This window comes from Uloborus diversus, unplaced genomic scaffold, assembly GCF_026930045.1.
Source record: "Uloborus diversus isolate 005 unplaced genomic scaffold, Udiv.v.3.1 scaffold_876, whole genome shotgun sequence".
NCBI classification, from domain to species: Eukaryota; Metazoa; Arthropoda; class Arachnida; order Araneae; family Uloboridae; genus Uloborus; species Uloborus diversus.
In genome coordinates this window covers 27,205-48,424 of record NW_026559095.1, presented here as the reverse complement: position 1 = coordinate 48,424, position 21,220 = coordinate 27,205, and the positions used below count along the sequence as shown (strand labels likewise).

Below are 21,220 nucleotides of genomic sequence, written 5' to 3'. Positions count from 1 at the left end.
CATTAATTTTATACTAATGTCAGTACTGCTTTATTCTCAGTGGTAATTTTGTAGGTTTTAATCTAATAGAAACACTTTTCCCATTTATATTTAACTCAAATGAGCCCATCAGGGGGGGGGGGGTGAAGGGTATTTTTTCTCTTTTTTTGGGGGTGGGTGGGTGGGCAGAGCTCGATTTGGAAATTTTAGGACTGTAAGCACCACAAACCTGTGGGCCCCCCCTTGACTTGCAGAACCAAAGAACGTGCTCAATTGCTCATCTTTTTGTCGTTGCAAAGGCTCCCATCACCCATAAAAAATTGCATAATATCCAAAAACAAAAACTGATACCCCCCACCCGCCCCCCAAAAGATCAGTGATGTAATCTGCACAATTGATATTTTTAGATTGACCTTTTAGATTGCATGGCTGTAGGCTGTAGTAAACCTCCAAAAAAATCAAAATCTTGAAATATTGTAAATCAACCGAAACATGATAAACACCTTAAGCAGTAATATTGAGCTCTGGACCAAACATGGAGTTACCTCTGAGTGGTCTCTTTCTATGCTAGATGTCACTCCAGATAGTTTTCTTACTCTATGCGAGAGAGTTAGTTTTCAGCTGAATTCATTAATCTTGTTAAAACAAAACCAGCAATAACAATTTAAAAAATTTTGAACTTACCCTAGAATAAAAAATATTTAGAAAAATTGTATAGGGCAAAACAAATGAAAATTCATTGTGAAAAAAAAATTGTAATTTTTGGGGCCCCAAAGCCCATGCTTCTCAGGCTTACACTTAAATCAAGCCCTGTGGAGGGGGGGGGGAGAAGTGTCTTTATGGTATAGTTAAATTACGTATAAAGTCATCAAAGTTAACGGTTAAAGAATTTTTTTAAATTATTTTGATATTTTTCTGCGGATCTTTGCACAAAACATAACTTGTATTATATTCTTGAACCTCCCCTCCGAAAAAAAATAAAGTGCATTCACAGCGTTGCCACGCCACAGGGAAACCTGAAGAAACAGGAAAAACACAGGGAATTTAAAAAAACAACAAAAAAGCAAGGAAAATCCAGGGAATTTTGAAAATTTTCTCTATCTGACAAATGCAGGGAGAATATATATTTTTTTAAATTGAAGTTGCAAAAATCAATGTCCAAATATTTAAACTACCAATAATTAAATAAATTACAATTAATAATAAGTTTTATAAAGTTCAGAAATAAAGTAAAATAAAAAATAATAATTTTGCCCTCTTTTTTTTGGTTTAAGTGAACATTAAAATATCTATCACCAAAAGCAAAATATTTTTCGTTTCTTTTAACATGCATCTTGAATTTTACGACAGTTTAATTTAGAGAGCATGAAATTAGAGGTCAATATTCATTGTTCTGCTTAATCTTTGCTCTTTTAGGTCCAGGTAATGAATGATTAAGATAAGGCTTTTTTTTTCTTGAATAAAAAGTTAAATAAATTCAATTGCCATGCTATTGTTTCAGTTATAATGAACTCTTCTAGATTTCCCCATGTTATTATTATTATTTTTAAGGGGGGGGGGTCCCCTGTGGTGAAATTATCAAGATATTAATGTTTTTTTTTCAAATAATCAATGTTGTTATGTTGCATTTTCATACAGGGAAAACACATGGGAATTTTTTTTTTTCAAAAAGGAGTGGTAAACCTGATTCATTTTTACATAGCTCAACAGAGCAATAACTGTTCAGTTTATTTTTGTAAAAAGCCTGCTATGGAAATGAGCAACTTGCATGCATGTCTGGTTGCTGAGAGCAAGTATTGGAACTTGATTTCAAACTCACTAGGCATGCTCAACTGATTGTTCTCACCTGTATCTTTCCCCAAATTCTCTTTGTATCCAACTTGTTAGCATGACTTTAGATAGATAGGTGACTCGAAATCAAACTGATTTCTGTCAAAAAAATACGGAATCTGAAGTGTCTAAATATTTCTTAAATGGATGTAATAAAGTTTCTTTACCATCAGAAATATGTAACAAATACCTTTCTTTGTAATGCAGTACCGCAATTTTTACGCTGCCTTATAGTTTGTTAATAAGAGTAACTTCGGAAGGTGCATTTGCATAACCTTAAGAGCCAGCTATCAAGATCAACTTTTTGGGCAGTTTTCAAACTAAATTTTATATTATAATTTCCAATCAAAACAAAATTTTAGTAGAGAATTATTCTACAGTTGACAGATTTTTATCTCAAAATGCAAACAAGGAGAATTATTTCATACAAGATCATTTCTATGTTTGATCATTGGTATAAAAGAATAATATCCAGTTGAAGTCAAATGTTAAAAGATTTCAAATTTGATACTTAGTGCCTGATTTGTATGTTTGTGCATTATTAGGTTGATGTTATAACATTGATTTATTACTCTAAGTTTAACATTTTATTCTTATTCCCTTTGCTTTTTGTTGATGGTGTTAAAGTTTACAAACTGTTTAAATTATAATTAAAATATTTTATAGGGAACTGTGATACGCATCTTTTCTTTAGAAACTGATAGGATTTTGTTTGAATTTCGACGTGGAGTAAAGAGGTAATTTAAAATTGTGTAACAAATCTTTGCCTATGTGACTTGCAAATTACAATATGATAAAACTTGTTCACACCAGAAATAAGAGTGAATAGATATAAATATCTATACCATATTGAGCAACTTTCAAAATATGCACGAATAAATATGAATAACTCTTAAAATAATAAAATTTTATCTAGTGTTATCTTTAAAAGGTACTTATTCATTCGAAAATGAACATTATTTGCTCTTTTAAGCATCATACTAGTATGAATCAATTATAGTTCTTTTGTAGTAAGTTAGCTAAGGCAGAAATACTAAAAATACACCACAAGCTCAGTTGTTCCATCCGAGGACTGCAGTTTCGTGCTTTTTAGCACTCATCAGCCCAGAATAGGAATCACATGAGCTGGAGGCGAAAAACCTCTTAAGGGAGCCAAGAGAGCCCAACAAACTGGTAGCTAATGTAGAATTAGCACACCAGATGAGTGACCACAGCAATGGTGCGGTTCAACTCAAAGATTGACACTGAGCTGGTGGTGTATTTTTAGTATTTCTGCCTTAGCCCTGGCTTAGGGCGATAACTTACTACAAAATACCAGGCTTTGCCATCAATCTTTGAGTTGAACCGCACCATTGCTGCGGTCACTCATCTGGTGCGCTAATTCTACATTAGCTACCAGTTTGTTTGGCTCTCTTGGCTCCCTTAAGAGGTTTTTCGCCTCCAGCTCATGTGATTTCTATTCCGGGCTGATGAGTGCTAAAAAGCACGAAACTGCAATCCTCGGATGGAACAACTGAGCTGGTGGTGTATTTTTAGCAATTATAGCTTTTTCAAATTGCTGTTGTACTCTATTAATGGATGCCCCCCCCCCCCCCTAAAAAGAAAAGTTATGTATCATCCAGTCTTTGAGCCAGTCCTGCAATACTACTAATGATTTTCACTAAGTTCTATAAGTCAATAGTTTGTATGAATTTTTTCCTCTCCATATCAGTCATTATTCAAATGATTATTTTTAATTCCTTTCTATTGTTTATTGTGTTTGTTCGAACAATTCAAAGTTGTATAGAGGAAAAATCGATTTTATTACTTAGGGAATAGATTTTAGCATTCAACTGGTCTGCTGATACAAAAAAAAAGACCCCCCCCCCACCCAAAAAAAAAAAATAGAAACATATTGAAATTAATCATTTTGTACATATTTTGTTGTTTTTCCCATATAAAAAGTATTGAGCACAAACCCTTTGCCCCCCTCTCCCCCCCTGAAAAATGTTGAAATGACAGAGCTGCTTCAAATATATTTTGGGATCCTATGATGGTTATTAGGTATGACTATTGTTGAATTTCAAAACTTAAGCAACTTGTTTTATTTATCTGAACTATTTGAAACTATGCAATGGAGGAGTTGATTGTATTTTCCTCAAGATATTATTTAAGCATTATTATTATTATAATTTTGTTATTTTTATAGCTTTTTGTAATTATTAAAAATGCTATTGGTAACATTTATTACACTTTTGTAGGTATGCTGAAATATATTGCCTATCTTTCGACATAAATTCACAGTTTTTATGTGCATCTAGTAATACTGAAACAGTGCACATTTTCAAATTAAGTGCCGAAGAAACAGTTGAGTAAGTACTTTCAAGATAGTTTCACATGCATAAACATGTATTGAACAAATTTATTTCTATCGCAATGTAGTTATACTATATATATTTTCTAATTTTTTAAAGGCCCTATGATGAAGAAAGTGAAAGTTGGATGGATAAAATTGGTAAAGTATTGACCGTGTCTGCTCAGTACTTACCTGCTCAAATGTCTGATGTTTTTACTCAGCAGAGGTCTTTTGCATATGTCCATCTTCCTTTTTGTGGCCAGAAAACAGTCTGTGCTATATCTGTGTAAGTAAAATACGATGCAAAAATTGTTAAAAATTGCATCATAATCCACATTAAGGAACATTTATTGAAATGTGCCATTTATTTTTCTTGTTACATTTTAAAACATCCAGTTCTGGAATAAATGCAGAAATAGCATATTACTGTGCTGGAGTGCTTGAAATCAATATTTAAAGAGTCAAACATGTGCTTTATTTTAAATGATGTGTGTTTGCTTTACTGATATTTTTCATTTATTTTGAATTTAAGTTTTCATGAACTTTTAAAGAAGACCCTTTATTCTTGGATTGATTTTTCATAATTTCTAACCCTGTAAGTAAAAACTTAATTCTTTGAAAATGTCTGTCAAGCATGTGCTTTGCAGAAAAGTGTTGTGTTCGAAATTTCAATCCTTTGCACCTTGTTAATATTTTTAAAATAATAATAATAATAATAAATTTTAAAAAAATCTAATGTTTTGTGATTGTTACCTGCAATTGTATTGTTTATTCCTGTTTTTGGTTTGAACTGCTCTGTACATTATTTAACTACAATTAATAGTGTACAGTGTATAAAAAAAAAGACTACTTTGAAAATGTTTTTTCTCTTCTAGAATAAAAAATCAACCTTATGTTATGGTTGCTTCTCTGGAAGGTATTTTGTACATATATGAATTAAATACTGAAGTTGGTGGTGCTTGTCAATTAGTAAAGCAACATAGGTATGTATGCAAATTTTTTTTTAGCTACTGTTTTCATATTATTGTAGCTCTTATGTAGTAAACATTATGGACACTGTAAATGTTTAATTATTGTGTGGTATTTAAGCGATACAAAGTGAAAACACAATGGCTCAGTTAAATACCACACAACCACACTAACCACATGAAAAAGGTCGGTGAGGCCGGTCAATGGTGGTGCTGCAGAGGGAGGCGGGGGAATATAAAATCATAGGAACATCAAAAACAGTCAAATGAGAACAATAAGCAATGTGATTGCTCAGAAAAAAAGACCTAAAAACCAACTCAACTTTTTATAAGCTGTTAAAAAAAATGAAATGAAATAAAATAAAATTTTGCTGAAAAAAAAATACTGTTAGATAAAAATTTTTATAGCTAGAACAAGGAAATTAGAAGAAAAACTATATGTTCAGACAGATATTTTTTTGTAGTCTGAAATTTGCTTTTCGATAGACGAAAGATTTAAACTTATGCTAGTGTAGATAGATAACTGCAAACCAACTGGGCACCAAAATTGTGTGCATGGAAATGGTTTGTGTTCTCAGATTCTGATGTATGCTTCATCCGGTATCAGAAACAGCATGATGTTGCAACCTTGATTATAGATCATGGGTGCAAGTTTGGTGATGTGTTCTAGATGGAAAATATTTTTAGTCCCCCCCCCCCACATGTGTGCTCAAGGAAAAATTTATGTGTATAAATGTTGTAGATTTTAACAGTTTTGGAATCTGTGTTTGATTTGAATTCCTTTAAATTGTAATATTTAAGCGTTTTAATATTGTAATTCCAAAAACCTAAAAACCGCCATTAACGGGGGGGGGGGGGGGGGGGGCTCACTTCCAGAAATTTTTTTTATTGAAAGTCCAAAAAACACAATGGTTGGTCATTTTGATAAAGTTTAGGGAAAGGAGGGGTTAAGCGCCATCCTTTAGGGCCCGAATGATTGCAAGATCTTCTCGGTTTGGTTTGCCCTGAACGACGTACGTGTTTATTTAATTAGAAAACAAAAACATAATTACATGATAAAAACATATAGAGACACATGATCCTGGTTACAAAAAAAATTCGTGACTACATATAAACTGAATACAATGGCCAAACAGTATCAGTTCTATGATAAGGCGGGAAAAAGAAGTTGCTTATTTTGGAAAAGAAAGTTAATAAGCGAAAGAGCTTTCCTGTAGGCCTCTTTATCGATGAAGATGAAACGCTTCCATTGCGCTCTTAAATTACTTGAAATCACAACATGGAAATTCGAGGTAAATCTGCAGTGGAAGAAGAAGTGCTCAAAGTCTCCAAGTTCCCCACAAATGCAGTAGGGAGATTCAAGGAGGTTTCTTGCGTGGAGGTAAGAATGGGTAAGCCCATGGTTAGTGGTGAATTGGTTTAAGGGAGAACTTTGGAGTCGAGACAAAGAGACAGTGTTGAAAAAATCATACGTCCAGCGACCATTAGATGAATGGTCCCAGTATGATTGCCAGTCTTTGAGGAGAAATTGATTGATGTCTTTTTTGAGTTGACTCATTGGGAAGGGAGTAATGAGGTCAGTGGCTGAGTTAGTGGCATCTTTAGCGAGTTGGTCGGCTAAGTCGTTTCCATTATTGTTGGAGTGGCCTTTTATCCAGGAGATAGTGACAATATGACGGAGATTAATTAATTTAGACTGGAGTTAAAAAATGAGCATGGACTTGGGTTCATAGTTGAGGAGGGCTTTGATGGCCGATAAGCTATCGGACCTGATGTGGAATTTATTGTTAGCAAAGTGATCCATAGAGAAATGATCATGAATCCAATCGATGGCGAGATGTATGGCTTGGATTTCGGCCTGAAAAACAGAGTTGTTTGGACGAAGGGTCTTAGAACTTGAAAATATAATGTCCATTTCCTTCATAGCGATGAAAGCGCATGCTGTACCTGCATCTGTCTTGGAACCATCCGTATAAACATTAATAGTAGAATCATCATTTGATTCAGTGATAGTGAGTGGAAGAATAAATTGGTGAAGATTGCTGTTGTAGTTATGTTGATTCCTTGAAGTTAATTCGTAATCATCAGCTTGAATGGTATGGTCGTTCAAAACTGAGTTGATGCGGAGTCTTTTAGTTTTGAAAGTGATAGCGGTGTATTTCAAATGGATGTGGAGAGGAGGAATACCGGTGAGAACATTGAGGGCATCAGTTGATACTGGATCTGAAACATTTAGCAATTTTGAGAAGAAAGGGCCTTTGCACTGAAGAGAGAAGCCTGTAAGATGATCTAGGAACATTGTCAAACCAGATGCCACTTGCATAATCAATTATCTTAGAGATGACGTTGTTGTAAATAAATTTTAAAATAGTAGAAGAGAGATAGCCTTTAAGACTTGAAACTCGACAAAATTTTTGGAGTGCGGAATGGGATTTTGTCCGTAGGTGATAGAGGTGCTGAATAAAATTAAGATTTTGATCAAAAATAACGCCCAGATATTTAAGAGAGTCGTTGAAACGAATAGAGTGTTCGCCAATCTTGATTGTAGGTGCCCTTTTAAGTTTTATGGAATGGTTATACTGATAAGAGTTGGTTTGTTTGCCGAATAGCAGGGCGGAGGTCTTTGAGTGTGCAATAGAAAGATTTAATTTGGAGATCCAGGAATTAAACAGTTCGAAGGAAATCTTCGCAGTGTCTTCAAGGCACTTTCTGGTGGTCCCGGAGACAAGGAAAGCTATGTCGTCCGCATATGCTTGGACATAAACATTTTGAGGAAATTGGTAGTTAAGAAGGATATTGGTAAGAATATTCCAGAGAAGAGGGCTCAAACAAGATACTTGTGGGCATCCTTTCAGAAGCGTGTAGGAAGCAGAGTGTCCTGGTGTCCATATTTTAAAATGTCTATTTGTAATGGATTGAAAAATGAGAGAAGTAAACGTAGGATCTATGTCATACTTTAGAAATTCTTCAAAAAGAGTGTGGTATTCTATGGAGTTGAATGCACCGGTGATGTCAAAAGTTATGAAAGCGACGTAATTGCCGCCGGCTCTGAGTTCAGTAATTTTATTCTTAATGCTTTGAAGTGCGTCTATAGTGGATTTCCCCTTCACAAATCCAAATTGTTTTGTGGAGAAGATGGGATTGTTTATTATATTACTGTAAATATTCTGCACGATAATCTTTTCCAAGATTTTCCCAAAACAATTGATAAGAGAAATTGGCCTGTAGTTTATTGCATCAGAAAGATCCTTGGCATCTTTAGGGATAAAGACAATCATAGAATCGTTGAAAATTGGAGGGAATAACTTGAATTTTATACATGAATTAAAGATAAACTGGATGAGGTCTGGGAATTTATTGTAGAGGAAACGAATGATGTTGCAGTCTATACCGTCTGGTCCTGCTGCTTTTTTAGTAGAAAAAGAGTGGATAATATTAGAAATTTTAATAGGATGAATGTATGGCACTTGAGAACAGTAATCTTGCTCACTAGATGATGAAGGGAAGTCAAAAATGTTAATGGCACCCGTATTGACGCAGAAATTGCTCTTGACGATATTGTCAAAACATGACAGGAAGTTTTGCGTTGTGAGACGGTTAAATCTTGTATGAAGGCCTTTAAAGGCAATTCTGAATGGCATACCGTAAGGAGCTGTGCAGGTGGGCTCTTGCATCAATTATTTCAAACTAATAGTCCCAAAATCACAGTATTGGACAACCTTCAAAAATATTAGAGAAGGGGGCGGGGCACTCTGGGCTCTCCCCGGAATTCAAGCTTTAAAAACAAAATTGTACTCCATCTTTTATAATGTTTATATGCTTTCTGAATGCATTATCGAAGGGATGGAGATCAGGAACCCTCCTTCGGCAATATTTCGAAATTGAAGTTCCAAGAACGCAATTTTAAATGATGTTAGATAATGTTAGGGGTAAAAGTGTTCACAGCTCCCCGCCATTAGTTTTTTTGCTGATTGTAAACATTTTTATTGCAGCAATAAAATTGCTTGGGACATAAGATTTTTACTTTTGCAACATAAATCAGTTCTGATCGAAAAGTTTACCCAAGCACCAACAAACCAGAAAAGAAGGAAAGGTGGGGGAAGGGTATGGGCGACTAATAATGAACTGGCACCATTCCTCCACATAGTCTTCATTTGAAAAAAAATTCTTTTATAAGATAGCAGGTGGTGAAATTAGCAATAAAAAAAACCGCTTAAGTGAAGTTGATATATTTTTTAAACGAGACACTTTCCAATGTTTATTAATTTAAAAAAGAAATAGGGAAACTGAATCCTTACCCTAGGGCCCCCGAATCACATCCATTTTAAGGCACTCAAATATAGCCTAAAGTGGCGTTTTAAATATTTCAGCATCAAAAAATTTTCAGAAGAGAACTCCCAAACCCCTTTTTCTGAGTTCACCACAAATGTCCTAAATTTGAATTTTTAAGGCTTCAATTTATAAATTTTTTTTGTAGGAATAGTACCCCCCCTTACCTATAAACATGACTTATGACTGCCTAAAAATTTTAATACTTTAATTTCAGAAACTTTTTGAAAGCAGCTTTCTACACCCTTCCCCCTTAAGTTATCCAAAGATAGCCCAAAACATAACTCTTAAAATTTCAGAAACAGAAACATTTTGGGCTGGGCGGCGGAATCCCCCCCCCCTCTCATTGTGTTTACTAAAGGCAGTGTAAGTTTGTATTAAAGATTTATTTTTCTATTGAAAGAGCAACTCCCCTCCCCACATCGCCAAAGATGACCCAAAGTTTTAAGACTTCAATTTTGAAGATGTTTTGAGAAAGGCGCCCCCCCCCCTCCGAATTCCCTAATTCTTCATTCACTCAAAAATTGCTAAAATAGCATTTCAATACCTATGCATGGAAAGAAGAGAGCCCCCTCCCCCCCAAGCTCCTTCCCCTAAGTTCACTAAATTTGACTTAAATTTGCGGTTCTCCTTTTCATCACCGAAGTTTTAAGAATTTAAGTTCTAAAATTTATTGAGAGAAAGCCTTTGAATTCCTTCTTCTTAAGTCCTTCAAAGATTGCCTAAAGCTGAGTTGTGAATACTTCAGCTTTGAATACTTTTCGGGAAAGGGTACCCCGAATCCCAAGAGGGTGTAAAGTTACGCTTTTAAGACTCCAGTTTCGGAATTTCACCTAAAGAGAGCCCCCCCCCCCTTGACATTGCCAAAGACAGCCTAAAAAACTTCAATTACAAAAACTTTTCGGGAGAGGGTCCCAAATTCCCTTTCTCTTAAGTCATTAAAGTATAGCCTCAAATAGTTTTTAATACATCAGCTACAAAACATTTTCAGGTAAGAACACCAAAACCATCTCTCATAAATTCACCAAAGACTGCCTAAATTAATGTTTTTAAGACTCCAGTTTTCCATTTTTTTTTTGAACCTCCCCCTCCCCACTTTTAGATCACCTAATCATTTTTGACTTTTAAATTTTTAATAGTTTGCAGAGGAGAAATCCAAAAGCACTCCTAGCTTCAAAAATGGCTTTTAATTCAGTTTTTCAAAATTATATACTGGAGCTCTTGAGTACCCCCCCCCCCCCCCCCCCGAATTGTCCAAGATATAAACGTTTTAAGAACTCAGTATCGTGGGTTAATTTGCGGACTTAACCTCTTTGCAAGAGCAGCGTTTTTTTGCAAACTCATGCTACCGTTATTTTTCTTGTTTCCTTTCTCTCTCCCCCCCCATCCCATATTTCCATTCTAGCGAGTGTTAGATTTAATGACATTAGAATTTAGTGATTCCTCAAGTCTTTGTCAAAAATACAGGAACGGTTGCACAGTGTTGTTTCAAACCAGCTTGACATTTCCCCCCTTTTCTTTCCAAAATTTCCATCTTCATTAAAATCTTCAAAATCCCTCATTGTTCTCGTTTTACCTGGTATGTGGACGCCCTTTGCTGTGGCGTAAACATTTCATCTTGTCAGCAATCACTCTCGATCAGTGATTCAGATTTAACTCTAAGACAGTTTAAGAGCGCAAATAATTTTCATTTATGCGTGTAAAGTTTTCAAAAAAAAAAAAAAAAACGCAAATGAAAAAAATACGAAAGGATGATTGAAAATAGCAAGAGAAAAGGCTAAATTTTCATTTAGAAACGATTATTCCGAAAAATCAAGGGGAATAGCGAGCAACTCCGCAGTCTGCAATGCAGTGAGTTAAAAATAACAGAGCTATACCTAAAAAGAGTCAAACGGCATGAGTCTAAAAGTCACTGCTCCAAAAGCATGTTGCAAACAAAACAAGCCCATGGCGGAAAATGGAGGGAATGTCGAAGTAAATTCGTGGTTATGGAACGGTCCAGTAATTAAAGCATATTTTTCAAACACTCAAGTTTTCTTTTTTAAGTAAAAACTGAAACGAAGTCATTGAATTTCTTTCCATCCCGACCTCCGTCTCGTAAATTTTGTCCAAGATGCAAATCCGTCCTGAGACGGAAGGTCTTGCACCCATGTTGTAGATTCTTGAAAAAGTCTGCAGGCTATTTCTTAGTTTGGGTAAAAAAAGAATTAAAATTTTCTAGGAAAAATTTTTAAATTTCAGCTGATGAAGATTTGTATCATATTTTCTGGGACCTACAGGTTCCTGGTACTAAACCACAGGTGGCATGCACTTATGGTTTTTAAGTAAATCATTTTTCAGTTCTGATTCATATTTTACAGTAAATCTTATGTCAGTTGATTTATGTTGAAGACTATTTTGAGGGTTTTTAAACATGTGTCGCATACTGCTGAAAAAAATTCTCCTGTTGGGGTAGTAAGTAGAACCATGGTTTCTCTGCCTTTTCTTTGGAGCAAGTGGGGAAAAAAGCTGATTGGAAGGAATTAGGGTGACATGTGCATGGGAAGTGAATGAGCTGTTAGTGGTACTAATAACTTCAACTAATTATAATAGGAATGCTTCAATCAATACATTTTTTCAGTTCTGCCATTTGAGCAAGATTTAGGCAGGCACTTTTTCAGTATTTTATGGTGACATTCACTCAATGATAAATATTAAAAATTTTTAAGTTAAGTAAAATGTATTTTCGTAATTTATTTAGTAGTTAAAAATATTATGTATGTTTGCATTGACTTAAACAACCTTTATCTTATTTGTGCTAGCAATGTTACATGCAGAAAGCAAAACACTTTCACTGAACTTGTTTTACCCTAAAGGGGGTATCGTGTGCTTAGAGATGACATTATTTGTTCTAGAAACTTCCGTTAGAATGTGTTTTTGATTATATTGCTTGGATATGCTAATAAAAGATCAGTACTTAAGCTACCCTCTCTGTCTGTCTTTTGTATCCTGCTTTGAAGTAGCGAGGTGCCGAGACTCTTAGGGTGAAAGAGCTATTACATGCAAAATCTCATTTAGAGAAAGAAGAAATATATTACATCTCTTATAGATTGTAATCGTGTTAGGTTAGATCCGCTTTTTAAGCAGTTTAAGAAAATTGGAATTAGTTCATAACCAAATGTATCTTGTTTTAATACTGGAAAAATGTTGATTAATGATCTTGCTGATTGCTGACGTCCGGATTAGTCTCTTGTCTAAGCTCGGATCTACGTACCACAGATCCCGCAATGCAGGGGACCCATTGGAACTAAGGAGTCTGTGACTCTTAGTGGCATACAAATCCAGTAGACTAATAGGGATCCTGCTGAATTTTTGCAGGGAGGGCCCAAAATTTCTAGATCCGGGCCTGCTCTAGTCAAAAGATATGTTTAAAGAAGTGTGATAGTATGGGGCTGTTATTCCAAAATGATTGTATCTTTTTGTTTTTAACAGTTATACATTTATTGATTATTATTTATTGAACAAATATTTTGTTATTTTTTTTTATTAAGGCTTACTTATTTTTAATGATTATTAAGATGAAATGGTAAAACATTTTTTGGATCAAAAAAGATAAATTTACCTTATGCTGTTTCATCTTCATGTACTGTATGTATCAGCTTTGAGTTGAATTATTCTTATTAAAACTTGGACTGTTTATCATTCTATTTACCTCAGAAAAAAAAATAGCTGAACACTCAAGTTCAGATTAAAATTGATAGTTTTTGCTTGTCAGTGAGTGAGCAATCTGCATAACTTGATGCTATATCTATATTTGATCATTTTGTGCAGGTTTTTTAAGCATAAACTCTATTCTGTTGTGTGTATAAAATTTATTTTCTGGCATCGAAGCATGTTATCTGGTGTCGATGTTCATCATCCTGCTTACACCTTTATTACATTGCATTTACATGTCAGAAACTATATTGACACACACGCATATGTGGAGCTTAAAGTAATTCGTTAAAGCTTTTACATATTTTGTACCAATGTGTACTAACTTTTTTAATTGTAGTAATTTGTATTTTACCATTGTATTTTCAAACATACTATAAGTAAATAATTTTTTTTACTTCTAACATATAGAATAGAAGGACCTTTGCAACCATACATGGTACCATGTTCCTGTTTTAGTTCAAAAAGTGACGCAGAAATAAAAGAAATGGAAGGCAAAGGTATAGATTTCATTTTATTTAGAATGTTTTAATGACATTAAAGTACAGTAAAACCTCTGAGTGGTCCCCTCTATACAGTTGCATCACAGCAAACCTCCAGATGGCAATTTCAAAGCCAGTGGCACTCATCACTATTTTTGCCTTTCTAAAAACTTTTTTTTATATTTTTCTTCTTTCCTGAAGTTGCAATTGTTCCATCCAGATGATCTTTCCCTACTTATTCCTGCTACTGTAAAAGGCTATTGCTTGTTGCTCTCGCATAAAAATATTTCTCTAGCAGATTTCAACATCAAAATTATTTATGCCTGTCTTGTCACCCAGCAAATTTAGAATTTTGTTCTTATTTTTTTTAATAGTAAACTCTAATCAATTTAAGTGAAATCATATCATTTGAAAGAAGAAATTTATTATTCTCAATAACAATATTCAAAGTTGGTGGAAACGGTGTTCAAAAACTAGTGACTTTTTACGGCTGTGGAAGGGTGCAAACCAATAAACTTTAAAGAATGGAGCACTAGTTATGGGGCTTAAATCTGAATTCTAAAGTCAATCATTGTAAAAAAATTAGACCCCTTAACAATATTATTTTCAAGAAAATTGTCATAAAAATGTCTGTTTATTTTTATTAAATAAAATTTTATAAATAAAGCCATTTGTAGAGTATGCGTATCTATTTCTAGAAATTTCTTTAGCTGGAACTTTGTATTCTTTAGCCCAGAAATATCACAGGCAGGAGAAATAAAAGACGAAAGTTCAGCCCGTGATTTTAATGAGAATGAGCAGGATTGCATTCTGTTAGAATGGTTAGCAAATTGCTGTTAAAAAACGTCTTCACTTTTAAGATCTGTTTTGCAAGGAGTTAAAGAATAACTGACAGACTTGAAAATTACAGAATAACTGAGAATATAAAAATTTCTATGTGTGCTTTTGCTTTGTATAATTATTATACTGATTAGTTAAAATACCTTCTTGAAATTGTTATTCAGCTATAAAAATGTGTTGGCCTTAAAAATAAAAAAATTACAAATAACAGATTTCTTCAAGTGCTTTTTATAAATAGAATGCATATGCTATTTGGAGAGTACAAATCAAGGACTCATCAGGACTCTTCATGGCAAAAATCAATAATGTATTATGATTGAAATTAGTAGAACCAAATAAAACTTGTTACATTACAAGTCATAAAGATACATTTCAAACTATTTGATTTACAGTACTCAAACTAATGAATTTACTTCATATTCAACTCCATAAAAAAATCTTGAACTGCAAATTTAATCAATTTATTGTGCTGAGGCAAAAAGAACTGCAAATTTAATCAATTTATTGTGCTGAGGCCAAAAAAAAAAAAAAAAAAAAAAAAAAAAATCTGTAACCCTTAATGTATATAAATTACCATATTTTTTTGCAAGACAGTTTTCACCATTTTTCCCCACGTTTGATTGAAACCCTTCCTTTTTTGGTAGGCTCTTTGTACGTCCCAAAATTTTTCAAGCCAATCACATCACATGATTGACTAAAGAAAATTATTTAACATGCAAGAAATAAATTTTCTTATTGATACAAATGCTAAACATTCATAATTAAGTTGGTTGTCTTCTAGCTTCTCAATACTTTTGAACAATAGGGTTAATATTTTTGAGCTCAAAGCACATGACTGTCCAGAATTGCATAGGCTGCCAGTCAGTGAGTCCTTCAGCCCTATTTTAAAAAGTTGAGCATTAAGGTTCAAACGTTCGGTAAGTCATGTCCAGTTGAAAGCAAAAAATGGTAGCGTCAGAACTTCCTGGAAGGTCCAGAACAGCTGGTGTAAGAAATAAATTAATACCTTTGTACCGAAAAATAAAATACAATGCAATGTAAATAAGCTCAAATTTGTTAGAAACTACAAAGTTCTTGCAAATGTGTGCTTATTTATTATCTTTCATTTAAGATGCATTCAGACATGCCGATCGCTACGGATTATCCGTAGTTACTACGGAAAGAATTTTAAAAAGTAAGTTAACTACGAATTACGGAAAAGGCCCTTTTTTCTACGGAAAATTTTTGTGACATCAATAAACGCTAAATGCGATGAAAAAAAAAAAATTTGGCGATCGCCAAAGCGAGCGAGTACTGACGATTATGGAAGTCTGCAGTCGCAGACAATGGGAGATGGAGAAATGGCGACGGTAGAAAGCAAAAGAATCCGGTTCTAACCGGAAATTCTCCCCACCACGTTTGGTGATATTTGCAGCAACCCTGCTTTGTGAGAGAAGGAGAGATAAGAATTTCTGCAGGCATTGCATTTTTCGTTCGCTTGCTCCTTGCTTCGCACGTGTTTGTTGTGTCTTTAGTCTCTGGTGTTTCTTATTTCTCATTTGTTTATTTTCTTTAATGGATGGAAACAAACGATCGACGTCCCCTCTTCCCGAGAGTCGGGCTAAAAAAAAAAAGTTGTCAGAAATTCAGAGACGTTTATAGTAAAGAGTTTCCTTGCTTGGAAAAATCCAAAATATCGGAAAATATGGCGTTTTGTACGATTTGTACAAAAAACTTCAGTTTGGCGCACGGCGGCCGCGACGATTGTCGGCGGCACGTTTCAGCGAAGTCGCATATTGAAAACTCCAAGGCGGTGCAGAACACCAAAGAAGTCTCTACTTTCTTCAGAAAAAAAGATGAAAACTTGGAAGTCATCAAAGCAGAGTGTCTTTTCACTCGCTTTTTGATTGAGCATAATTTGCCCATTGCTACTGCAGACCATTCTAAACAGCTGTTTAAGGAAATGTTCCCAGACTCAAAAATAGCGCAGCAATTCACTTGCGCTCGGACTAAATGTTCGAAGATTATAAAAAACATGGCTCAGCATTCTGTTGCGCAAACCGTTTCCGTTTGCAAAACACAACCATTTTCCATAAGCACCGATGGCAGTAATGACTGTGGAGATAAGAAGCTATATCCTCTTCTTGTGACATTTTTTAATGAGCGGTCTGGAAAAGTGACTACGGAACTGTTATCCCTTCTAGACTGTACTGATAACACAGGTAAAGGAATTTTTGATATTATAAATGATAATTTAAAGCAAAAGGACCTAACTTTGGACAATTGCATCAGCTTTAGTGCTGACAATGCATATACTATGATAGGGAAAAAGAAAGGTGTCGCATCTTTTTTTTCATCAGAAAATTCCTCTATTGTAATAAGAGGCTGCCCATGCCACCTTTTACATATTGCTGCAAAAAAAGCATCTTCAATGTTTGAGGTGGATATACAACTGTTTCTAACAGATATATATTTCTTTTTGGATAAAAGCTCCAAAAGAAAACACAATTTCAGAATGCAACAAGAACTGTGTGGCCTAGAGAAACCACATAAAATACTAAAGTACACGTCAACAAGATGGCTTTCGCTGTTAAATTGTGTGGATCGAATTTTGGAGCAGTGGGAGCCCCTGAAAGGTTTTTTTTCCGATGAAACAAATAACAGTTCAAACAATAAAAGATTCCAACAAGTGCAACAGGCCTTCAACAATCCCATGTTTAAACTAGTTCTCCTATTTCTCCAGAGCACACTTCCATTATTTATTAAAGTTAACCTTCTTCTCCAGCAAGAGGAACCTCTCATACACAAATTAAGAAGAAATTTGCAACAATTATTTTTTGACCTATTGGTAAGATTTGTCAAGCCATCAGTTGTTTCAGATAATAGCACAGAATTTGATTTTTCAAACAAAAATTACATGAAAAAATCCCTACAAAAGGAAGATGAAAACATTGTCATAGGAGTTAAGACAAAGATGTTTCTCGCAGAAAGTAATTTATCCAAGCAAGATGCTGAAGTATTTTACACTCAAGTTAGAGATTTTTACACGACAGCTCTTTCCTATATTTCTGAAAAGTTGTTAGGAGAACTTGAATTTTTAAAACATGCCGAGATAGTTGATGTAACAATCAGAGACAAAATTTCATTTTGTTCTGTGATTTGGATGGTAAATCGTTTCCCATTTCTGATTCCATCTACAGCACTCGATGATTTGGAAAATGAATTCGTTCATTATCAAGCAGATAAATTTGAATCTATTCACCTTACTAAAAGAATAGATGAAATTTGGAATGAAATTTCACAGCTAAAAGATTGCAATGGAGCTGTGAAGTATAAATTTTTGTCTTCAATTATGTATGCAATTTTATCTGTACCACATTCAAATGCTTCTAGTGAACGACTTTTTAGTTTGGTTCGAAAAAATCATACAGAGTTTCGCCCAAATTTGAGCACTGAAGTATTGGAAGCTCTTTTGGTGCAGAAGTTAAAGATGTTTTCTTCTCAAGAGGCATGTTTTGAGAAAAAATTCTCAAAGGAAGAATTGATGTCAGCAAAGCAAGGCGCAACTGTAGCTTCTTCCACTTGCAGCTAATTCAAATTAAACATGGACCGTGAGTTCCAGTCTAAACTAGAAAAGGACTCTTTTTTTTTTTTTTTAGTTTGAATGAAAACTTTTTTTTTTTCTTCAAGTTGTTAAATTTTTTAAAAAGGATTTTTGTTGGGAAAAAAAAAAAAACTTTCGAAGGAGGAATTAAAGTCACCACAGCATGGTTTAACTATCTTCTGTTTGGCTTGCAACAGATTTCTAGAATTCATGGACTCGGATTAAAAAGTTCAATTGTTTCATCTTTTTTTTTTCCTTTAAAGACTTTGCTTTAAATGTGTTTTAAAATATCTTGAAAAAATAAGCTGTATTAAGAACAGTCATCCTCATGTGAAAAAGGTATGTCATTTAAAAATTTTATATTAACTTTTGTTATTATTTCTGTACATATGAATACATATTTTGAAAATTGCTTTGAGCTTTTCTGCCATAGCACACAACATTATTTAAGTGGATTCATAATATTTAATATTAGATTCATGAATGCTCTTGATACAAAAAGGAAATCATACTTGCATTAAGCAGTGAAGAAATTCAAATTATTATCCAGTGTATATTTAATTCCATAATTTCCTCTTATAATCTTGATGAACAAGTTTACTTGGTGTAATATATATAACCTTTTAATTTTCGTCGTCGCTATGTATTTGACTTTCGACTTTTGTCATAGCGTTTGTCGGGAATTGTAAACTACTGATAAGCACTGAAAACTACTGAAAATTTTTTGAACTTCTACTGAAAGCTTGAATAAGAGAGTGGCATCTCTGTGCATTATAATTTTGACTCAGGTCTTCTAATAACAGCCATCTGTCAATGGAGGTCATGTTGGCACTATCCAGTAGAACCAATGCTGAGGTTTTACTGTATATGCACTTATAAGATTGAATTTACAACCTTTTTTAAGAATTGTTTTATATAGAAAAAGCCATAAAAATGTCTAAATATATTGCATTTAAGTTCCCAACTCTTGAAATTTATTTCACACTTTACCAAAATATTTATATCAAATTGGTTCAGTAATAAAAAGTTTTTAAAAAATAAGTACAGAAATAGAATTTTCCCAATCTTACCAAATTGATATTATACTGTCTATTCAGATAAATAGAAATTCTGTCTACAAATTGATATTATACTGTCTATTCAGATAAATAGAAATTCTGTCTACAAAATGTGTAACACGACTGTCAGCCAGGTAGTTGAGCAGAAAATTACAGCAAAATATGGCAAGTTAAAAATTATCATGCATCCATGAACTTTTAATGTTGATTTACTGTGTAAAAAAAGGAGCTCAATGGGGTATTGAAAGTAGTTTTCTGTTTTCAGTGGTAGCATTTCATTCATTCATTCAGCAGGGGTGCCCACCTAGAAGGGGTTATGGCGCAGGCTGCGGCATTGAAAATTTTAGGGGGATAGTTTTGAGTGGTATTTTTCTCATGGGGGGGGGGGGTCTCTGTAATATTGAGGGTGTGGGGTGCACCCTTGCCTTTAGGGGGAGCATTCAGTAAATTTCATTTGTGATGATTAACTTTAAAACCCAACATTAAAAAAAAAAAAAAAAAAAAAAAAAACCATGAATTTAATGTTTCCTAGCATATTCCTTGTTTGTTGAGAACTTCAATACTAAAACTTTTTGGTTAAAAAGCCTCCAAAATGAAAATTTTGTGCTAACGTAACTAATCAAGTTTGCAGTCATAAAATTTAGAGACTAATTACAGTGAAATCCCATTACAACAAAGTTCGCTGTAACAGGAACTTCATTGTAATGGTATTCAAGCAATGCAATGGAAATTAAATCAGGAACTGAAAATTTATTTCAATGAGATGGACATTTTGTTTGTACATAAAAGATAAACTTGTACTGCTAGAATTCTCTCCCTGTATCTTTTTACAATATGTACACACAGTGTTGTTAATTTTGCTGATTCAGAATTATTACTTATAAAGTGTAAGCATATGATGGTTAATAATAATCAATTTTTTGACAACTAATGAGTATTAGCATCTAATAAAAGAATTCCTCTTCCTCCAAGAATTTTTTTTAAAGTTTTGATTGAATGAAATAATCTACTCATATGAAAATAGTGATTAGTTAGACATCAAAATTTATCATTGAAATTTTAGGATCTATCTCTCCCTTTTTGGTTAAATTTTGGTCCTAATTTTTTTTGTTCTGCTTATACTATTATTTTTCTTCTATAATGTGTTACCACATATTTTTTAAACCACATACTATTTAGATTCAGGTAAAGTCACTCAGTTCACAACACTTATTTGGTAGAGTTTTACTATCAATTGGAATTTCGAATTAGTTTTTCATAACATCGACAGATTATATAATTTTAAAGTTAGATTAGTGAACTCACTGATAAGGTAAAAGATCTGTAAAAAAGGTTTTAGTGTTTTTAATATCCATTCAAAAGTTTAAATTAACAATGATTTTGGATTTTGTGAATTCTTCTTGAATGCCTACGGAATACATATTAAAAATAGCACAGAGATTTTTCATAATGAGGTCAAGTGTCATTATGGTGCTAAAATATAAAAAAATTATTTCTAATGCTGATTTGTTTGTTTCTATTTTAATTTTCTTTTGTCATGATTTGGTCTTATATATAATTTGTATACATAATATATTTTGGTCTTGAATTTTAGGGAGAAAAGAATCTGTATCACAACCTATTCATTTTGATGAAATGCTTCCTGATAAACCAGTATCAGTGACTGCTACTAATGAGCTTCCACCAATTTTGAATACTGTTGAATGATCAAAGATGATATTCTGCACTAGGAGAACAATTTTCACATTCACTCTATTTCATTTGAACTTTCTGAACTTCGGCTAGAGTTGCAATAGAAACAAGTTGTATATAAAGGAAATTAAATGTTATTTCTGCCAAACTATTTGTTATTACAGATTTTAAAAATGTACATAGCAACATTATATGGGGGTGGAAAAGTCACATTAGAGTGCTGTAGCATTTTTGTAAAAATTCCAGTGTTTTGTATTTTCATTTGCTTGTTATGTAAATTTTGTGATATTTTGTGATAATATATCTCTTCATATATTTTATGCAATGTATACTTAATTCATGAGATTCTGTTTTAATTTAAGTAGTATTAAACTATTTTTAAATTAAAACAACTTGACGCCTTTTTCAAACATGTTTCAGAATCCTGCTGT

The 21,220-nt window shown here is 33.5% G+C and overlaps 1 protein-coding gene across 1 annotated transcript in view; it reads left to right on the top strand.

The window, feature by feature from the left end:
- The window catches only part of LOC129233988 (WD repeat domain phosphoinositide-interacting protein 2-like), a 46,296-nt gene extending 25,169 nt beyond the window's left edge, over positions 1 to 21,127 (top strand). Inside the window, exons 6-11 of the mRNA XM_054867900.1 lie at positions 2,476 to 2,546; positions 4,050 to 4,160; positions 4,263 to 4,430; positions 5,020 to 5,127; positions 13,546 to 13,634; positions 20,692 to 21,127. Of these exons, the coding sequence (XP_054723875.1) occupies positions 2,476 to 2,546; positions 4,050 to 4,160; positions 4,263 to 4,430; positions 5,020 to 5,127; positions 13,546 to 13,634; positions 20,692 to 20,804 (660 nt within the window). The 3' untranslated portion in view covers positions 20,805 to 21,127. The remainder of the gene's footprint in view (positions 1 to 2,475; positions 2,547 to 4,049; positions 4,161 to 4,262; positions 4,431 to 5,019; positions 5,128 to 13,545; positions 13,635 to 20,691) is intronic.
- The last annotated feature ends 93 nt before the right edge of the window (positions 21,128 to 21,220 follow it).